Consider the following 22,073-nt stretch of genomic DNA (forward strand, 5'->3'; position numbering starts at 1 on the left):
TGCCCTTTCCGTGGGCCTAACAGATCCCATGGCACTATTTTGATGAAAATCAGGAGAGTTCTCCCTGGTGTCCTGGCCAATATACATCTGTCAAACATCACCATAAAAAAATCAGGTTATTATCCGGTCATTATCAAGTTTGTGGGAGCTTGCTGTGCACAAATTGGCCGCTGCGTTTCCTATATTACAACAATCCTTCATTGGCTGTAAAGTGCTTCGGAGCATTTTGATAGACGTATAAATGCAAACATTAATTTTTTTTTTATAGTTGATGTGGAATGGCCCCGATTGAATTAGCATCAAGGTGAAAATCTCTATGGCAACAATGTAGGTCGAAGTGAGGACATTAATAAAGCAGCTGGGTTTTTATGACAATCCAATGGCTTTATTGATACCAGTATTTTTTAAACTGATCTGAATTAACATTCTCAAACTGCGGCGGTGGGATTTGAACTCATGCTCTCTGGATTACTGCTCCAATAGTTTTGAGGAATGCAAAAATCACACAACACCTGACAGCGGGAAAAGGAACAAAGCCAAATAATAGCGAGGAAATACTGGAGGCGGCTTTCGGACAAGTCAGTGACAGACTGTGCTTCAACTTTTATACATTACTGGTTACAAAATAAACCTCACAAAATGTAATAATAATCTCATGCCACTGAAGTTCTCTTCTACACTATTTAATTACAACTTTTAGCACTCCAGGTTATATTAAAATAAATAAATCAACCAATGTTGCTCTGATGTGTTGCACAGGCAGGTTTATTAAACATTTACTTCAGTCTATGAATGGATTCCATCAACCACATTCCCTGAGGGAAAACCAACCTATCGCCCCATTTTTCTTAAATCCCACTCTCTGCCCTTTTCCGATAGCAATCAGTAATATGTTTTAGCCAGTTATTCTTTGTAAAGTGATCAATAATCAAACTAGGTGTAGCAAAACAATACTGCACATACATGAAGCAACGTTCCGTCTCTACAACGCTCTCTGGTGCCCGCTACGGTATACAGTCCTGTACGGTACAGCTGGACCAGTCGGCTGTAGATATACTGCAGTGTTTGCACTCATACAGATGTGTGAAGCTCTTCACAAATGTGAGAGTTTAAACTTGGAACTCATCAGCTCTGACTCTACCCTGCACATCAAAGCGAGAAATGTGACACCCCTTTCAGGAGGTGATCTTGCACCACTTCAGGTTTTCAGCGGGTGCAGTATAACTCTGGTCCAGTGATGCAGCATTTCAGTGGAATCCATTGGACCTCCTGAGTGGGCCAAGCACGAGGCTGTGTGCCCATACACGGAGTGCCTGTTTGTCACTGACCTCACTGCAACATGCACCGAGATACCCCTGACTGTATAACTGAGATCTGCTTTACAGTATGTGACTTAGCCTCTATCTGTACTATAACTGCAGCCTTTATCACATCTCTCTATAAGCTGCTTTGTGGCAGCATAGTAGAGGTATTGAACATGGCTTAAATGTAAGTGCCATAAATGTTGTTCAAACCTGTTACCGTAACGATAGTAGATGGCACTGGCCAACACCGAGTTAACTAACCCAGTCACCTCCTGAAAGTGCCAATGATGTTGGGTGACTGAGCCCCTGGAGGGGGCGAGTGGGACTCTCGATGGAGGAATCACCATCCAATGGTGGATGAGCTAACGCTTGAATTAGCCAATGGCACCCACAAGCTGCACGGGGTGACCCAGCCTCAGTACAGAACAGAGCAATGAACGAGTGACCACAAACTGTCCCACACACAACACAAGAGTCCAGGTCCCTGCTTTGTGACGAGGTGCGGAAGATAGTCACAGAGCTCCAACAACAGGCGACCGACGGCTAGGATGACGGCGTGGATAATAGTTGGGCTGGTTGCGGAACAGGGCAACTGTGAAACCTGGCTCGATCCTTCACTAAATGAATTCGGTGTATATCGTCAAGTGGCTGCCGTCTTTCCGGCAGTTCAGATCGAATGCAGCGCCTTCGTCCGACAGGGGGCTGGCTGAGGAAAAGCGGCCCACCCTCAGCGCTGAAGACCGAAGAGCTTTGCCACACAGGCAAGGATGAAAGTAGGGGCTGATTATTTCTGAGTCTGAATCACTTGATTCTGTGCCGCTGCTGATATACCGCTCTGTGGTCTGTAGGGCCTCCTTGCGCTGCAGTGCCACATGCACTGGGTGCACAGGCCTCAGTTTGTGGGCATTCTGTCTGCGACTCAGCGGCAGGTAGTGAGCCAGTGCTCTCAACTCTGGCCCGCCGATTAGACCGAGTGTCTTCACGTCGGACTGGCTGTGTGACCTTTTGGGAGGCTGCATGCTGTCGTCCAGTTGGCCCTCCTCCTCCGTCACCGCATTCAGGCAGTTGCCGCAGCTCCTCATCGCGACCCGCTGGTAAAGCCCGTGACTGGCCAGGCAGCTGCGTGCGGGCAGGCTGAGCGGCCGAGCCATGCCTGAGGGCCGGATCACGTCCTCACTCACCGGGGCACGGCTGGGCACCTGCCACGCTCTATCCAAAGCAGCGGCCGAGTGCGGGAAATGGTCGCTGATGCACGGGCGGCCTATGGTGAACTCGGGTGAACTTCCACCGCTGCCCTCTCCTGTCTCGGTGTCTCCCCGGGTCCTGCCACCTTGTTGCGGCTGGACTGGGTCTTTCCTGGTCTCGGTGTCGCTGTCACTGGGGTGGGGCGTGGCGACATCGCCGCTGGACACAACTCCTGATGCCGGGTCAGCCTCGGGCCGGGACCGCTCCAGTTCTGTGGTGAAGACAATCTTCATCGCCGACTCCTTCCATTCTCTGTGTGTTGACTTGTGCCGAACCTTGACCTTTGTGTCTCCTGGCTGCTCGGCGTCACCAAGGCGATGAGGCAACCCCTTGACCTGAAGGGAAGAGAAGACTCAATCCAATTTCTCAGCATTTCAATCAAACAAGATGATGTTGCTACAGTGGGTTAGAGCTGGACCTCGAATGATGCTGTAAAGGGTAACGGTGATTCGGGAGCCAGTTCAGCGGGAATAACAATGTCTAGAGATGTAAACCGGGCTGCTGATTCACTATTACCCGTTTTACACCATTGTTCAAAGTCACGATCTAGTCCAGTGATATGTTAAACACGATAAAATTGACAGCACCTTATGCATCATCTACATATCGAGATCTGCAAAAGAGTTGGGGGCTGAAATTACCCCTTTTTATAGCCCCGTTAACGGCTCCGTGGGTATTGACGGGACGCAATGGCTTTATCGCCCGGGCAAGGCGGTTGATAGCGCCTCCCTGGAAATTGCCCCAGAGGTTTCCGAGGCGCTGTCCCGGTAGCGCTGTGCACTGCAATTAGCGCCCTAGGCCGGTGCACGCCTGGTGATGACATCATCGCCATGAGCGCCGACCCCTTTGTGCCCCACGGGGGCAATTGCCCCAAGGGCCACAAGGCTGGCAAGGGCCAATGTCAACGGCAGCTTCACGGTCCGTCATTTTGTTTTGTCGGCAGAGTCTTGCGTTGTTCCGTCAATGACGGCCCTCACATCAACCGGGCCGCTATCGCATAGGCCGGCACTCTGTTTTGGGTGGCGGGCCACTGGCCCGGTTGATCGCGTCGCTGATAGTCCATTTGCTGGCCACTAAAGGGCCTGCAGAGTGTGCAGTGCCTCTACCCCCCTTTAACTGAAGGGGAGGGGCATTGTAGCGGGTTAGCGAGACGTGGATGCTCTACATAGCGCTGGGCTCCCGCACCGGGTACGCCCCTCCAAGGAGGCGGAGCACCAGAGACAGCGCTCCCGTTCCTTTGAGTGGCGCACGGCCCAATTCCGTGTCAGGGGTGGGACCTCTGGGCCGGTCAATAAATGTCCCAGCCCAGAAGGTTACTGCCCCCAATTGGGGCAAGGGGCAATTCTGGCACCTTGGAGTTTCCTCCGCATTTGCGCCCAGGGATGCCTATAGTCTGGACTCCAACCAATTACACGGCTTGAAAGATGAGGAGATTTTGGGTGTAAGTTAGCTCCGCTCATAACCAATGTTCCCAGTAAGCAATGTTCCCTGCGATCCCGGCCAGCCGACTTATCAATGTGAAAACCGTACTAAGGGCCAAGCGGCACCAAACAAAATTACAAGGAACATTGCTCATAACTATAATACGCCAAGTCTCCTTGCTCTTTGCCCACAACTCTCAAACGTGAGTCTCCTCCAATCATGCCTGTTCAGGGGTCCCTCAACATTGCGACCAGCTTTCTAGGCCTAGCAGGAAAGAAAGTAATTTTTCTGGTCAATTTCTGGGTGTTTTTTTTTTATAAAGACATCCTTACATCCTTACAATGCGCTCTGTATTTTCTGTTGCTGATGTCAGTATAAGTCACGTAAAAAAATTGAAAAGCTTGCTCTATTGCAGGCTCCTAAGCACACTGTGCCTGATGTGCACAGGCTCAAAGAGGGAATATCTGGTGTGGGTTCACTGCTTCCTTGTGTACGCTGATTTACGCCCACTTTAAGGCAGACGTATTCTAATAAGATTGAGTGGATACTTGGGCACAACTTGGCGTCGGCAAAATGGGGCCAACATTGAGTGCATTTTCGGGTCTAGTTTCCGGGTTGAGCCCAAGGAGGAAATTCCAGACTGTATTTGGGATTTCTACAGATCTTCCGTTGAAGTTATGGTAGATGACCGGGATACTCACCACCCCAACCGCTGAAACTCAACTCCTTGGTATCCTATTTGACTATTTGATCCTTCTATAATGATTTTTGAACCAGTCTTTATTAATATAATATTGAGCTCCCACTGGTGAACTACTGCTTCACCAAGTGAACTACTCTGGTGATGCAACTGCTAACGTAAATACAATAAAAGGCTCATGTGACAAGGTCACATGACTAGTTCCTGTAGCGCCATCTTGTGTGTAGTGTGTGTTTGTGATGACATAAAGAATATATTACAATTAATAAAACAGTTAATTAAGAACACTTCAAAGACCGTTTCTTTCACTAACCTGTCTCTCCAGCTTGAGGTAGGGTACTGGTGAAGCGTCCTCACACTGCCTCCTGCAAAAAAAAACACAACAGTATCAACGAAAGACCAATTCATTATCATAAAGGCTCACCACTTGTTCAAATATTACTTCTCTGCTCCTTTTCAAAAGAGTGCCGTGCAATCTTTTATCTCCACCTGAGAGGGCAGACGGGGCCTCAGTTTAATGTCTCATCTGAAAAACGGCACCTCTGACAGTGCAGCGTTCCCTCAGCACTGCAATACTCAGCTGTAATATGTAGTTCCATCCAGTGGACTACTGCTCCACCTAGTGGACTACTGTGGTAACGCAGCCATTGCTGTAAATACAATAAAGGCATCAGGTGATAGGTCTACCTGATAATTTCCTGTGTTAAGAACGATCTTGTAAACATAGAAACATAGAAACATAGAAAATAGATGCAGGAGTAGGCCATTCGGCCCGTCGAGCCTGCACCGCCATTCAATGAGTTCATGGCTGAACATGCAACTTCAGTACCCCATTCCTGCTTTCTCGCCATACCCCTTGATCCCCCTAGTAGTAAGGACTACATCTAACTCCTTTTTGAATATATTTAGTGAATTGGCCTCAACTTTCTGTGGTAGAGAATTCCACAGGTTCACCACTCTCTGGGTGAAGAAGTTTCTCCTCATTCGGTCCTAAATAGCTTACCTCTTATCCTTAGACTGTGACCCCTGGTTCTGGACTTCCCCAACATTGGGAACAGTCTTCCTGCATCTAACCTGTCTAAACCCGTCAGAATTTTAAACGTTTCTATGAGATCCCCTCTCATTCTTCTGAACTCCAGTGAATACAAGCCCAGTTGATCCAGTCTTTCTTGATATGTCAGTTCCGCCGTCCCAGGAATCAGTCTGGTGAACCTTCACTGCATTCCCTCAACAGCAAGAATGTCCTTCTTCAAGTTAGGAGACCACAACTGTACACAATACTCCAGGTGTGGCCTCACCAAGGCCTTGTCCAACTATAGTAACACCTCCCTGCCCCTGTACTCAAATCCCCTCGCTATGAAGGCCAACATGCCATTTGCCTTCTTCACCACCTGCTGTACCTGCATGCCAACTTTTAATGACTGATGAACCACGACACCCAGGTCTCGTTGCACCTCCCCTTTTTCCAATCTGCCGCCATACAGATAATATTCTGCCTTCGTGTTTTTGCCCCCAAAATGGATAACCTCACATTTATCCACATTATACTGCATCTGCCATGCATTTGCCCACTCACCTAACCTGTCCAAGTCACCCTGCATCCTCTTAGCATCCTCCTCACAGCTCACACCACCACCCAGTTTAGTGTTATCTGCAAACTTGGAGATATTACACTCAATTCCTTCATCTAAATCATTAATGTATATTGTAAAGAGCTGGGGTCCCAGCACTGAGCCCTGCGGCACTCCACTAGTCACTGCCCGCCATTCTGAAAAGGACCCGTTTATCCCGACTCTCTGCTTCCTGTCTGCCAACCAGTTCTCTATCCACGTCAGTACATTACACCCAATACCATGCGCTTTGATTTTGCACACCAATCTCTTGTGAGGGACCTTGTCAAAGCAGAGTATAAAAGCAGAGAAGTCCTATTACAACTGTACAGGGTATTGGTGAGGCCACACCTAGAGTACTGTGTACAGTTTTGGTCTCCGTTTTTAAGGAAGGTATGTATACTTGCATTGGAAGCTGTTCAGAGAAGGTTCACTAGGTTGACTCTGGAAATGAGGGGGTTGACTTATGAGGATAGGTTGAGTAGGTTGGGCCTATACACATTGGAGTTCAGAAGAATGAGAGGTGATCTTAATGAAACATATAAGATAATGAGGGGGCTCGACAAGGTGAATGCAGAGAGGATATTTCCACTCATATGAGAAACTAAATCTAGGGGACATAGTCTCAGAATAAGGGGCCGCCCATTTGAAACTGAGATAAGGAGAAATTCGTTCTCTCGGGGGGTTGTAAATCTATGGAATTCTCTGCCCCAGAGAGCTGTGGAGGCTGGGTCATTGAATATATTTAAGGCAGAGATAGGCAGATTTTTGAGCGATAAGGGAATAAAGGGTTATGGGGAGCGGGCAGGGAAGTGGAGCTGAGCCCATGATCAGATCAGTCATGATCTTATTAAATGGTGGAGCAGGCTCGAGGGGCCATATGGCCTATTCCTGCTCCTATTTCTTATGTTCTTATGTGGAGCGGCTAGAAATGTTTTTCACCGCAAATTGTATCATCGAAGTCCCCGATGATGGAAACCATAACCAGGTAGTGTTAGAAAGAAAACGGGCTATTTTCCTGACTGAAGCAGGCCCCGAGGTATATGAAAACCCTGAAAAATGTGCTTGTTCCCATCAAGCCAAAGGACACATCACTTATGGAGATTCTAAGCAAGTTAGAACAGCACTACGGTCCTGAGCCCCTGGAAATTGCTGAAAGTTATTGTTTTGGAACACGAGATCAATTCATTGATGAAAGTATCAGTGAGTACATTGTAGCATTAAAAAACACTATCCATTCACTGTCATTTCGGAAACTTTCAGGACCGAGCATTGCGTGACCGCTTTGTTTGTGGGAGAAAAATGAAGCAATCAGAAGAAAGTTGTTGACACCCCTAACTTGATTTTTAACTTAGCTTGTCAGACAGCTATGTCAATGGATATGGCCGACCAATATTCACACGAATTTTGTACCATTTCCAGTCATCAGACAACCGAGGTGAATTGCCTGCAGGTTAAAAGTAAAAGGCAGTTGGGCCCCAAGGCCTCAGCAACTGGCCAAGGTAACAATACATTGAAGCCGTGCTATCGGTGCCTGGGACAACACATTGCTCGAAGTTGTCCAGATGCGAAGGCAGAGTGTTTCTTCTGCAGGAAAACTGCGAAGGCCTGCCGACTGAAGAGTAAACCAACTTTCAAGGCTATAAATAGAACTCCACACAGACTACATAGCATGGAAGAAAAGCAACAGGATGAAGAGATACACGTCATCAGGAGCATGACGGTATCTAATAGCGATTCGAAAAGTATCATCATCCCAGTAGATGTTTCAGGAACCAGGATACCCATGGAAATCGACACTGGTGCATTCATGAGTGTAATACCGGAATCGCTTTTTCTTGACAAGTTGACTGATTTTCCACTGGAAAAGTCAAAGATAGAGCTGCGAGGCTACTCAGGAGAGCAAATTCCTGTGGTAGGTTGTATCACCATACCGGTGAAATGCAAAGATCAATTTCAGAGTTTGCCTCTCTTAGTGGTGGCAGGAGACAAGCCTGCCTTACTAGGCAGAAATTGGTTGGGATCATTGAAGCTGGATTAGAATGAGATTTTTTGTGTTAAAACGAGATTTGCACTGAAGGATGATAGAAACAGGCAGTCCGATCCAAGGCTTCAAGGTGAGAGTCAAGGTACAGAAGGACACAAGACCAGTTTACTACAAACCACGTCCCGTACCATGCACAGTCAAGGAGAGAGTTGAGCAAGAACTCAAAAGACGAGAGACTGAGAACATTTTCTCGAAGATAGATCTATGTAATTGGGCCACACCAATTGTTGTTGTACCTAAGTCTGATGGTAAGGTAAGATTGTGTGGTGATTATAAAGTAACCGTAAACCAGGTTCGAGAGGGTAATCTCCCCAATACATTGCCAAATGTAGAAGATTTGATTACAACACTGACAGGTGGTCAGATCTTCTCAAAGTTAGATCTCACAAATGCACACTTACAACTTGAACTAGATGAAGAGCCCAAATCATGCTTGACTATAAATACTCATTTAGGCCTATATCAATTTAATAGGCTATCATTTGGAGTGTCTTCCGCCCCTGCCATATTTCAAGGGGTGATGAACCAGATTTTGCAAGGTATTGAAGGGGTAGTATGTTATTTAGATGACATACTAATTTCAGCATCAAACAGGCAAATCCATAAATACATATTGAATGAAGTGTTCACATGGCTAGAGAGGTACAGAGTACGACTGCTTGCAAGTGTGAGTTATTTCAAAACTCAGTGGAGTACTTAGGGCACAGAGTAGACAAAGATGGTTTACATCCAACCAATGGAAAGCTGGATGCAATTAGAAATGCACCCACTCCCAAGAATGTCACTGAACTTCGATCATTTTTGGGTCTTTTGAATTATTATGGGAAGTTCCTACCAAATTTGGCTACAGTGTTACATCCACTGAATGCGCTGTTGAAAAAACAGGTCCATTGGAAGTGGTCAGAAGAATGCAATACAGCATTCAAGGAGTGTAAAAGCAACTTGGTAGAGAGCACCATGTTAGTTCACTATAACATATCTAAGGAGATTAAGCTAGCATGTGATGCCTCGCCGTATGGAGTTGGGGCAGTAATCTCTCATGTACTACATAGTGAGGACGAGAGACCCATTGCTTTTGCTTCACACACTCTCACTGCCAGTGAGCGTAATTATGAGCAAACCGAAAGGGAAGCTTTGGCATTAATTTTTGGGGTCAAGTAGTTCCACAAATACTTGTATGGTCTAAGTTTACCATCGTTACAGATCATAAGCCCCTGACAGCAATCCTCCATCCAAAGTCCCCAGTTCCAACATTAGCTACAGCCCGAATGCAGAGATGGGCTTTGATTTTGTCAGCATACACATATGATGTTGAGTACAGACAATCAGCTGATGACAGTAATGTTGATGCAATGTCTAGATTGCCTTCCCCATCACAAGTTACACCCGATAGGGAAGAAGTGTTCTATTTTTCATACTTTGATGAACTGCCAGTCACAGCTGAAGTGATTGGTAGAGCAACCAAACGTGATCCAGTTATGTGAAAGGTGTATGATTACATTGCAAACGGATGGCCAAACCAGGTATCAGACAAAGATATTCCTCCATTCTTTATTCGTAGGAATGAATTGTCCATGGATAAAGATTGTATCATGTGGGGTGCAAGATTGGTTATACCAAATAAATTCAGGTCCAAATTATTAGGAGACCTCCATGACCAGCACCTGGGAATGTGCTTGACCAAGAGTTTTGCATGCAGTTATTTATGGTTGCCAGAGCTTGATAAGGGTGTAGAGTACATTGCTGGTCAGTGAACAACATGTCAATCAGTAAGCAAGAGTATGTGAGCAGATAGACTGGTGTAACCTGAAGAGAAACTGCTACCACCCAGGGAGAAACTGCTACTACAAGATATAGTTGAGGCGAATAGCATAGATGCCTTTAAGGGAAAGCTAGATAAGTGCATGAGAGAGAGAAGAATAGAAGGATATGCTGATGGGGTGGGATGATCTAAGGTGGGAGGAGGGACTGCCTCCATCTGAACTTTCTGGGAGCACAAAGGGTGGCAGAGGGTGTTGAGCATACTTTCCGAAAGCATTTAACTAATTCAGCACGGGATAGTGCAGATAAATTCAAAGATAATCTCACTGAACTTGATCATTACATAGATGCTAATCATGCATATAAACCAGGCAGGAAGCATACAAGATTTAAAAACTCTAAAAATTTCGATGAGAGACCTTAAAATAGTTGTTATGTAAATACAAGGAGTGTTAGAACTGCAATTCTACGCTGTGTTGGAGAAATGAGACATATTGGGGGTGAAATTCTGTAGCGCCTCGTTTGGGAGCGGTACCGGCAGCAAGATGGGACTTCCTGCAGCAGAAGTCCTGCCCCGGCAACGAAATTGGGTTACTGCCCCTGAGAGGAAGTGGAGTGCAATGTCGTGCGGTCTACTTCCTCTTGGGGGTGGGACTGGGGCACTAACCGCGGGAATTTTCCAGTGCTCCGCAGAGAGCCGCATAATGGTGACAGGAGCACAGGGCTGTCCCCTTCCATTAAACTCTGCATTGGGGAGACGGGGCCACCACTATACCCCTGGGGAGTGGGCTGCCCTTTAATTTTCACCCCGTGAGCGGACTGAGGCCGGGTTCGTGACACACGAGGCTGGCACGGACATCGTCCACCCGTGGCATCCTCACGGGGCATTACCAAATTTTCGCTCCAGGACGAAGACAGGTCGCTGCGCACGGTGACAACGTTGGCATCGCTGACGCAGCAGACCAGGACGCTATCAGCAGGAGCGGGGCACTACTGGTTAGCGCCTCCGCTAACTTCCGCAGAATGTCGCAGGAGTCGGTAGCAGCCCCACGTCCCAGGCGAGAAGTCATTTGTGTCCCATTAGCGGCCCCCAGGGGGCATTAACAGGAGGCACAAATGACACAAGTTTCTCCCCATTGTGTATTTCTGAGGCAGGGCTAGACCAAAGCGATGGCACAGATGTCTCTGCAAGATCCTGCAAATCTCCTGGAAGGACAGACGCACCCAACGTCAGTGTCCTCGATCAGGCCAATATCCATAGCATCGAAGCACTGACCACACTCGACCAGCTCCGGTGGGCGGGCCACATTGTTTGCACGCCCGACACAAGATTCCCAAAGCAAGCGCTCTACTCAGAACTCCTACATGGTAAGCGTACCCCAGGTGGGCAGAGGTAATGTTTCAAGGACACCCTCAAAGCCTCCTTGATAAAGTGCAACACCGACACCTGGGAGTCCCTGGCCAAAAACCACCCTAAGTGGAGGAAAAGCATCCACGAAGGCGCTGAGCACCTCGAGTCTCTTCGCCGAGAGCATGCAGAAAACAAGCGCAGGCTGGGAAGAAGCGTGCAGCAAACCAGACTCCCCACCCACCCTTTCCTTCAACCACTGTCTATCCCACCTGTGACAGAGGCTGTAATTCCCGTATTGGACTGTTCAGTCACCTGAGAACTCACTTTTAGAGTGGAAGCAAGTCTTCTGATTTTGAGGGACTGCCGATGATGGCACAGAAATTCACCTAAAGGCCTACAAGGGATTCAGAAAGGATAGTGTTATGTATGTATGTAAACCTCACCAAAATGTAAGTCTTGCCATGAGGGGGCACACCTGTGGGAGACCTGGGGCAAACAGATATAAAAGGTGATTCACCATGATTCTTCTCCACTCTGGAGTCTGAATAAAAAGACCAAGGTCACAACAGTTTGAGCTTGCAACACAGTCCTATGGATTTATTCTGAACATAACAGATAGAGTAGGTGAAGGGGGAGGTGGGGTTACTATTTTCATCAGTGAGAATCTACCAGCTAGAGAAAGACTTGATATTGCCTCATCAAGTATAGCTCTTGAGGCTATCTGGATTCAAGCGGACCAAGCTCAAGGGCAGGGACTAATTATCGGTAATTGTTATAGGCCCCAGGTCAGACACCTGAATATGATGAGTTATGGAAACAGATTGCAAATGCTTTTATATAAAATGCCACCTTTGTCTGATGGGTGATTTAAATTTTTCGGCATTTAGTGGCACAATGGTTTACCTGCTGTGGTGGTAGGAAGTGCAGCTGAAAAATGTGTCGACAATATACAAGACTGTTTCCTGATTCAACTTGTTAGTAACATAGAATCATAGAAAGGTTACAGCACAGTAGGAGGCCATTCAGCCCGTCGAGCCCGTGCCGGCTCTCTGCAAGAGCACTTCAGCCAGTTCCACTCCCCGCCCTTTCCCCATAGCCCTGCAAATTTTTTTCCTTCAGGTACTTATCCAACTCCCTTTTGAAAGCCATGATTGAGTCTGCCTCCACCACCCTGTCAGGCCGTGCATCCGGATCCTAACCACTCGATGCGTATAAAAGGTTTTTCCTCATGTCTCCTTTGGTTCTTTTGCCAATCACCTTAAATCTGTGTCCTCTGGTTCTCGACCCTTCTGCAAATGGGAACAGTTTCTCTCTACCTACTCTGTCCAGATCCCTCATGATTTTGAACACCTCGATCAAATCTCCTCTCAACCTTCTCTGCTCCAAGGAGAACAACTCCAGCTTCTGCAGTCTATCCACGGTCACTGAAGTCCCTCATCCCGTAAGCTTTTTTAACCGCTTTCTCAACCTGCCCTATCATCTTTAACGATTTGTGCCCATATACCCCCAGGTCACTCCGTTCATGCACCCCCTGTAGGATTTTACCCTTCAGCTTATATTGCCTCTCCTCGTTCATTCTACCAAATGTATCACTTCACACTTTTCTGCATTAAATTTCATCTGTCATGTGTCCGCCCATTCCACCAGCCTGTCTATGTCTTCCTGAAGTCTATCACTCTCCTCCTCACTGTTCACTATACTTCCTAGTTTTGTGTCATCTGAAAATTTTGAAATTGTGCCCTGTACACCCACATCCAAGTCATGAATATATATCAATAATATATGTTAATGAAGTAACTAGGGATCGTCATAAATTTTATCTGGTGTTCAGTAGTGAGCCTGACCTCATATCGGGCCTCCATATGGGGAAACATCTGGCTAACAGTGACCCCAACATTATATGGTTCCAATTGGCTGGTGGAACTAAAAGTACTGAGAACCTGTAACTCATACCAGATTTTAAAAGAGCAAACTTCACCAAAATGGCAGTGAGTTGGAATGGGTAAATTGGTTAACCCTCCTCGGCGGCGTAGAATACAAATGGAAAGTTTTTAAGAACATGATAAAAAATGTGGAAAACAAATATGTACCCAAAGTCAAAAGAAGGAGTGTGATAAAAAAACCTACGGTGCAAAGACAAATAAAATGTAAACAGAAATGTTTCTATAAGTTAAAGATATTTAATACTCAACTAAGCAGAGTTGAGTACAAGAAACAATTAAAGAAAACGAAGGCTGCTATTAAATCAGCAAAACAACTAATGGAAAAAAGGATAGTAGAGAACTGTGGAAGTAATGCAAAGAGCTTTTTCAGTTATGTGAAGAGTCAGAGAACTATCAAAGACTGTATTGGGCCACTGAAGGGTGTTCAAGGACAGGTTACAAAGGACTCACTCAGTATGGTGGAAATATTAAATTAATATTGTTATATATGTAAACCTGTAAATACCATGTCTAACCACCAGAGGGCTCATCCCCTGGAGTTCCAAGGGATCCCACAATCCCTTGGGAGCACCTGTACATAAGGAGGCCTCACAGGCTGGAGAGGCACTCTGGAGACCTGTATTAAAGGACTACGGTCACACATTACTTTGAGCTTACAGTATCTGGTCAGATTCTTTATTCAAGACATAACAAATACTTTGCATCAGTCTTCACCCTTGAAGATGATGCTCAACCATTAGAATTTACTAACACAACTCGTAATATTAACATAGATAAGCATATTGTTTTAGAAAGAATTAGGAACTAGATAGAAAATAGATAGAGCAGCCGGGCCGGATGATAGCCACCCAAGGGTCCTCAGGGAGATGGGGCATGTGATGTGCCTGTATTTTTAATAGCTCACTGCACAATGACTGAAAGGAAGTTAATGTAGACCCCACCTACAAAAAAGGTGACAAGACAGACCCAGGTAACGAGAGGCCCGTTAGTTTAACATCAGCAATAGGTAAGATGCTTGAAGGAATCATTAGCGATGTAATATATAAATAATTGGATAGAGGGGGACATATTAGGTACACCCAACATGGCTTAATAAAATGGACGTCATTTTTTACTAGTCTAATTGTATTTTTGAAGAAGTTGGTCTACTTAGATTCCCAAAAAGCTTTTGATAAGGTACCACACAAGAGGCTTCTCTATAAGACTGAAGCCTCTGGTATTCGTGGAAATATACTGGGCTGGATTCAGAACTGGCTGGCAGGGCGTAGGCAGAGAGTAGTGATAGATGGATTTGGGTCTGTTTGGAGACCGGTCACCAGTGATGTCCCGCAGGGATCAGTGTTGGGACCATTACTTTTTACTATTTATTAATGATCTGCAAATTTGCAGATGATACCAAGATCTGTGTGAGTGTTGGAACTGTAGAAGAGGCTCGTCTGCTTCAGGTAGATCCTAATGTGTTGGGAGACTGGGCTCAAGTCTGGAAATGTATGTATAATTTAGATAAGTGCAGTGTTATGTATGTGGGCAGGGCAAATGCTCAACATTCATACACCCTCCAAGGAAAGGCATTAAAGATGGTGGAGATAGAAAGAGATTTGGGCATTCTAGTGCGTACATCCTTAAAGGTACACGAGCAATGCCGTGCAGCGATAGCTGGAGCAAATAGGGTGTTGGGGTGTACCCATCGGACAATTGAATATAAGACGAGGCGTACTGTTTTGTCCTTGTACAAGACCTTAGTCAGGCCATACTTGGAATACTGTGTCCAGTTTCGGTCTCCTCACATGGTGGGTGATATTGAGGCACTGGAATGGGTACAGAAGAGAGTCACAAGACTAATTCCAAGTCTAAAGCATCTTAGTTATTAAGATAGGTTAAAAGAGCTGGGACTCTTTACCTTAGAGCAGCGCAGGCTTAGGGGGGATAAGATTAAGGTTTATAAGATAATGAAGGGAATAGACAGTGTTCCAACTCTAGTTTATTTCAATTAAATAGGTTAGGCAGGACGAAGGGGCACAAATTAAAGTTGTATAAGGCTAGGTTGAGGTTAGATGTCAGGAGGTGGTTCTTTTCCCAGAGAACAGTCCACCTCTGGAACAAGCTGCCCTCTCATGTGGTGGATACAGACTCACTGAACTCCTTCAAGCAAAAACTGGATTTGTTTCTGGCTGCGGCGGAGATGAACTCTTACAGAAGGTAGGTACTGCAGGGAATTCACTGGACAGAGGGATCTCCTGGACTAGTTGGGACAGAGAGGAATTTTCCAGATTTCCCCCCCCCCCCCCCCAAATTGGCCTGGGATTTTTATGTTTTTTTGCTTCTCCCAGGAGATCCCATGGTTTTGGGTGGGGTGGAGTGTATAAGTTGTGATACACAAGGTATCACAATTGTGTGGGACAGGCTCGATGGCCAGATGGTCTTTACCTGTCCGTCATTGTTTGTATGTTCGTATGTTCATGTGGAGAATAACCGTCAGCATAGAGCAGTTGGGCCGAATGGCCTGTTTCGTGATGTAGATTCCATGTAATTTTATGCGAGAGAAAAAGGTGGAAGTTTAAATGGACTTTGGAGCGAGCAGTCTCCTGAATATTACCTTTCGAAGGGCTCCTGCTTGAAATTTCCTTTGTTCATGTATTCTACCAGTTGCTTCTGAGTTCTTCCACTGAAACAAGAGTTACAATTTAAAGAAAAAAAGAACTTGCATTTATATAGCGCCTTTCACGACCTCAGGACGTCCCAAAGTGCTTTACAGCCAATAAAGTCCTTTTGGAATGTAGTCACTGGTCACTGTTGTAATGTAGGAAACGCAGCAGCCAATTTACGCACTGCCCGATCCCATAAACAGCATTGTGATAATGATCAAATAATTTGTTTTAGTGATGGTGATTGAGGGATAAATATTGGCCTGAACACCAAGGTGAAGCCCCCCTGCTCGTCTTCGTAATAGTGCCATGGGATCTTTTACATCCTCCTAATAGGGCAGCTGAGAGGTTTAACAACTCATCCAAAAGACGGCACCTCCGACAGTGCAGCACTCCCTCAGCACTGCACTGGGAGTGTCAGCCTAGATTTGTGCTTGATTCTCTTAAGTGGGACCTGAACCCACTGACTCAGATGCGAGAGTGCTACCCCCAAGCCACGGCCGACAGCGTCAAATAAAATCTCTGCCTGATTATTTGAATTTTGTCCCAGTAATTAACATAGAAACATAGACATAGAAACTAGGAGCAGTAGTAGGCCATTCGGCCCTTCAAGTCTGCACTGCCATTCAATATGATCATGGCTGATCCTCTATCTCAACACCATATTCCCGCTTTCTCCCCATACCCCTTGATGCCTTTTGTTTCTAGAAATCTATCTATCTCCCTCTTAAATATATTCAGTGACTTGGCCTCCACAGCCTTCTGTGGTAGAGAATTTAACAGGTTCACCACCCTCTGAGTGAAAACATTTCTCCTTATCTCGGTCCTAAATTTCCTACCCCGTATCCTGAGACTGTGACCCCTTGTTCTAGACTTCCCAGCCAGGGGAAACATCCTCCCCGCATCCAGTCTATCCAACCCCGTCAGAATTTTATACGTTTCAATGAGATCCCCTCTCATTCTTCTAAACTCTAGTGAATACAGGCCTAGTCGACCCAATCTCTCCTCATACGACAGTCCTGCCATCCCAGGAATGTCTTGGTGCAGTGAGGAGCAATATCCCAGGGGAGAATTCTCCACCATACCTGTACCGAAAGCAGGATCCTTTGCTGTAGAGTATGGGCCTGGGCTTGGATCTGGGTTCCTCGGGGAGCCTAAAGAAGGCATGATACTCAACACACATCTTCCAGAAGTGTTTGCACGTATTTCGGCTCGCCATCAGGAATTCTAAGGAGTCCTTGCACGCGGTGGTCTGCCGGTTGTGGAGACAGGACACATTATCAGACAAACAATCATTTGATGAACATTAATCTTGTGCGATAATAGAAGTTTTAAAAAACCTTACAAAAATGTTGGAATGGAGCTTGATAAGGAAATGCTTCTTCTTAAAGCTCAGCTTACGTATTTTGGCCCAGTTGAACGTGTTAATCTTAGTTTTGCCCTGGAATGAGAGTTGCAGTTTAATATCGATCTTGTCACATCAACAACAACTTGCATTTGTATAGCGCCTTTAACGTAGTAAAGCATCCCAAGGCGCTTCATGGGAGCGTAATAAGACAATTATATATAGGTGACCAAATGCTTGATCAAAGAGTAGGCTTTAAACAGTCTTAAAGGAGGAGAGAAAGGTGTATTGGAGGAGAGGTTTAGAGAAGGAATTCTAGAGTTTAGGGTCTGGACAGCTGAAGGCACGGCTGCCAATGGTGGGCTGAAGGAAATGGGGGATGCACAAGAGACCAGAATTGGAGGAGCGCTGAGATCTCAGTGGGTTGTAGGGCTGGAATGTGATGGTCATAAACAAGTTCTACTGCTTCACGGTGACTGCATAAGACAAAAATGCTTCTATGGGGTTCCAGTGTTGTTTGGGGAAATTCACTCCATGTTTACCGCCATTTATAATTGGTTCCCTTGGTTTATGGGAAGCCAAATCACATTCTCTTTACATCGGGTTTCAGGATCTTCATCGGTGTTTTGGGGATCAGTTCCCATGATTCCATTCATTTAATCCATGGAAAGCATTATTCAGTGGCCCTCGCTACAAACAAACAGAATGGCATAGCTACTCTATGTAAAAAAAACATGCATTCATAACAATAATGATGCTTCAACCATGATCCCCAAGGGATTAACCTACATGTGAGGACCTCTCAAATCCTCCATCTCAGAGATTGACATACTTATATTACTAGTGTACCTGATTTTCTCATGTACCTGTATAGCGCATGTGCCTGTATAGCTCATGTACCTGTATTGCTCATGTACCTATATTGCTTATGTACTTGTGTAGTTCATGTACGTGTATTGCAGGTTGGGGCGAAGGAGCGGCGAGGGACTGTAGAGGGACGTGATCGGGGCCCAGGAGTGGCGTGAGTTCGGGGCCAGGGGCCCAGGGGTAGTACGGGCCAGCCTACACTGCGATATGTGTGCGCACTAGGTCCATGCAGGTTTCCAGTTGTCTTGGATAACCCTTGCCACTGGACCAAGGCCTAGCTCTGTCAAGACCATGTGGTGGCTGGTGTGCAACGGCCATCACACGTTAAAAAAAATCCACGCACAGGCATCTTCCATCCTTCAGGATGTAGTTCGGGTACTTCTCACCTGTGAACTCATCCTTTTTTTTGGTGTGTGTAATGACGCAAGAGTCTGGTTACTGTAAACTCACTCAGGTGCAACCTGATCCATCTTTATTCCAGCCCAAGAGTGCCAGCGTGACAAAGACACCCAGCTTATATACAGGTGACCAAGCACAAATGCCACATGCGTACAGCCCAATGACATCCGACCGCGGCGCCCTCTGGTGTCTGGTGACTCCCAAGCATTAATACATAACAGCGTGGAAGCAAGTCATCCTTGTCTCAAGGGACTGCCTATGATGTACCTGTATTACTCATGCACCTGTGTAGTTCACATACCTGTATTGTTCGAGTACCTCGATATTTCATGTATCTGTATTGCTCATGTACCTTATAGCTTGAACAGCATGGAGGCTCCGACCTGCGAGAGACCATCAGTGGCAGGTCGGGGTCATAAAAGGAACGGTGAGCAGCGGCCCCTGGACAGCCGTGGCGGCGTACCACTTCAAAGTACAGCGTGAGCTGGTGCAGGAGGGCGAGGGCAGCGAAGAGGGACGTCATCAAGGTCCAGGACGGTGATTGGAGCGTGGGCAGGTACAGCAGGAGCGAGGTCAGGGCGAAGCAGCGGTGAGAGAATGTTGTGGGATGTGATCAGGGCCCAGGAGAGGCGTGAGTTCGGGGCCAGGGGGCCAGGGGCAGCATGGGCCAGCCTACACTGCGATATGTGTGCGCACTCGGTCCATGCAGCAGAGCTGGCCTCCAATCGTCTTGGGTGATCCTTGCCACTGGACCAAGACCTAGCTCTGTCAAGCTCGTGTGGTGGCTGGTCACCACACGGTAAAAAAATCCACGCACAGGCATCTTCAGGATGTAGTTCGGGACCTGGAATAATAGGTCCTTCATTGAAACACCTGTGAACTTATCCCTTTTTGGCGTGGAAGCAAGTAATCCTCGTTTCGAGAGACTGTCTATGATGATGATGATTGCTCATGTACCTTTATAGAAACATATAAAATAGGTGCAGGAGCAGGCCATTCAGCCCTTCTAGCCTGCACCGCCATTCAATGAGTTCATGGCTGAACATGAAACTTCAGTACCCCCTTCCTGCTTTCTCGCCATATCCCTTGATCCCCCGAGTAGTAAGGACTTCATCTAACTCCCTTTTGAATATATTTAGTGAATTGGCCTCAACTACTTTCTGTGGTAGAGAATTCCACAGGTTCACCACTCTCTGGGTGAAGAAGTTTCTCCTCATCTCGGTCCTAAATGGCTTACCCCTTATCCTTAGGCTGTGACCCCTAGTTCTGGACTTCCCCAACATTGGGAACATTCTTTCTGCATCCAACCTGTCCAAACCCGTCAGAATTTTAAACGTTTCTATTTGGTCCCCTCTCACTCTTCTGAACTCCAGTGAATACAAGCCCAGTTGATCCAGTCTTTCTTGATAGGTCAGTCCCACCATCCCGGGAATCAGTCTGGTGAATCTTCGCTGTACTCCCTCAATAGCAAGAATGTCCTTCCTCAAGTTAGGAGACCAAAACTGTACACAATACTCCAGGTGTGGCATTACCAAGGCCCTGTACAACTGTAGCAACACCTCCCTGCCCCTGTACTCAAATCCCCTCGCTATGAAGGCCAACATGCCATTTGCTTTCTTAACCGCCTGCTATACCTGCATGCCAACCTTCAGTGACTGATGTACCATGACACCCAGGTCTCGTTGCACCTCCCCTTTTCCTACCATTCAGATAATAGTCTGTCTCTCTGTTTTTACCACCAAAGTGGATAACCTCACATTTATCCACATTATACTTCATCTGCCACGCATTTGCCCACTCACCTAACCTATCCAAGTCACTCTGCAACCTCATAGCATCCTCCTCGCAGCTCACACTGCCACCCAACTTAGTGTCATCTGCAAATTTTGAGATACTACATTTAATCCCCTCGTCGAAATCATTAATGTACAATGTAAACAGCTGGGGCCCCAGCACAGAACCCTGCGGTACCCCACTAGTCACCGCCTGCCATTCTGAAAAGTACCCATTTACTCCTACTCTTTGCTTCCTGTCTGACAACCAGTTCTCAATCCACGTCAGCACACTACCCCCAATCCCATGTGCTCTAACTTTGCACATTAATCTCCTGTGTGGGACCTTGTCGAAAGCCTTCTGAAAGTCCAAATATACCACATCAACTGGTTCTTCTTTGTCCACTTTACTGGAAACATCCTCAAAAAATTCCAGAAGATTTGTCAAGCATGATTTCCCTTTCACAAATCCATGCTGACTTGGACCTATCATGTCACCATTTTCCAAATGCGCTGCTATGACATCCTTAATAATTGATTCCATCATTTTACCCACTACTGAGGTCAGGCTGACCGGTCTATAATTCCCTGCTTTCTCTCTCCCTCCTTTTTTAAAAAGTGGGGTTACATTAGCTATCCTCCACTCGATAGGAACTGATCCAGAGTCAATGGAATGTTGGAAAATGACTGTCAATGCATCCGCTATTTCCAAGGCCACCTCCTTAAGTACTCTGGGATGCAGTCCATCAGGCCCTGGGGATTTATCGGCCTTCAATCCCATCAATTTCCCCAACACAATTTCCCCACTCATAAAGATTTCCCTCAGTTCCTCCTCCTTACTAGACCCTCTGACCCCTTTTATATCCGGAAGGTTGTTTGTTTCCTCCTTAGTGAATACTGAACCAAAGTACTTGTTCAATTGGTCTGCCATTTCTTTGTTCCCCGTTATGACTTCCCCTGATTCTGACTGCAGGGGACCTACGTTTGTCTTTACTAACCTTTTTCTCTTTACATACCTATAGAAACTTTTGCAATCCGCCTTAATGTTCCCTGCAAGCTTCTTCTCGTACTCCATTTTCCCTGCCCTAATCAAACCCTTTGTCCTCCTCTGCTGAGTTCTAAATTTCTCCCAGTCCCCAGGTTCGCTGCTATTTCTGGCCAATTTGTATGCCACTTCCTTGGCTTTAATACTATCCCTGATTTCCCGAGATAATCACGGTTGAGCCACCTTCCATTTTTTATTTTTACGCCAGACAGGAATGTACAATTGTTGTAATTCATCCATGCGGTCTCTAAATGTCTGCCATTGCCCATCCACAGTCAACCCCTTAAGTATCATTCGCCAATCTATCTTAGCCAATTCACGCCTCATACCTTCAAAGTTACCCTTCTTTAAGTTCTGGACCATGGTCTCTGAATTAACTGTTTCATTCTCCATCCTAATGCAGAATTCCACCATATTATGGTCACTCTTCCCCAAAGGGCCTCGCACAATGAGATTGCTAATTAATCCTCTCTCATTACACAACACCCAGTCTAAGATGGCCTCCCCCCTAGTTGGTTCCTCGACATATTGGTCGAGAAAACCATCCCTTATGCACTCCAGGAAATCCTCCTCCACCGTATTGCTTCCAGTTTGGTTAGCCCAATCTATGTGCATAT

The 22,073-nt window shown here is 46.3% G+C and overlaps 1 protein-coding gene across 1 annotated transcript in view; it reads right to left on the reverse strand.

Moving 5' to 3' along the window:
• Positions 1-1,867: 1,867 nt before the first annotated feature.
• The window catches only part of LOC139266159 (FERM domain-containing protein 7-like), a 98,209-nt gene continuing 78,003 nt past the window's right edge, over positions 1,868-22,073 (reverse strand). The window contains exons 8-12 of the mRNA XM_070884002.1: positions 17,374-17,469; positions 17,114-17,280; positions 15,980-16,048; positions 4,985-5,036; positions 1,868-2,884 (exon numbers count right to left, since the gene is read on the reverse strand). Of these exons, the coding sequence (XP_070740103.1) occupies positions 1,922-2,884; positions 4,985-5,036; positions 15,980-16,048; positions 17,114-17,280; positions 17,374-17,469 (1,347 nt within the window). The 3' untranslated portion in view covers positions 1,868-1,921. The remainder of the gene's footprint in view (positions 2,885-4,984; positions 5,037-15,979; positions 16,049-17,113; positions 17,281-17,373; positions 17,470-22,073) is intronic.

This window comes from Pristiophorus japonicus, chromosome 6 (genome assembly GCF_044704955.1).
Source record: "Pristiophorus japonicus isolate sPriJap1 chromosome 6, sPriJap1.hap1, whole genome shotgun sequence".
Classification (NCBI taxonomy): Eukaryota; Metazoa; Chordata; class Chondrichthyes; family Pristiophoridae; genus Pristiophorus; species Pristiophorus japonicus.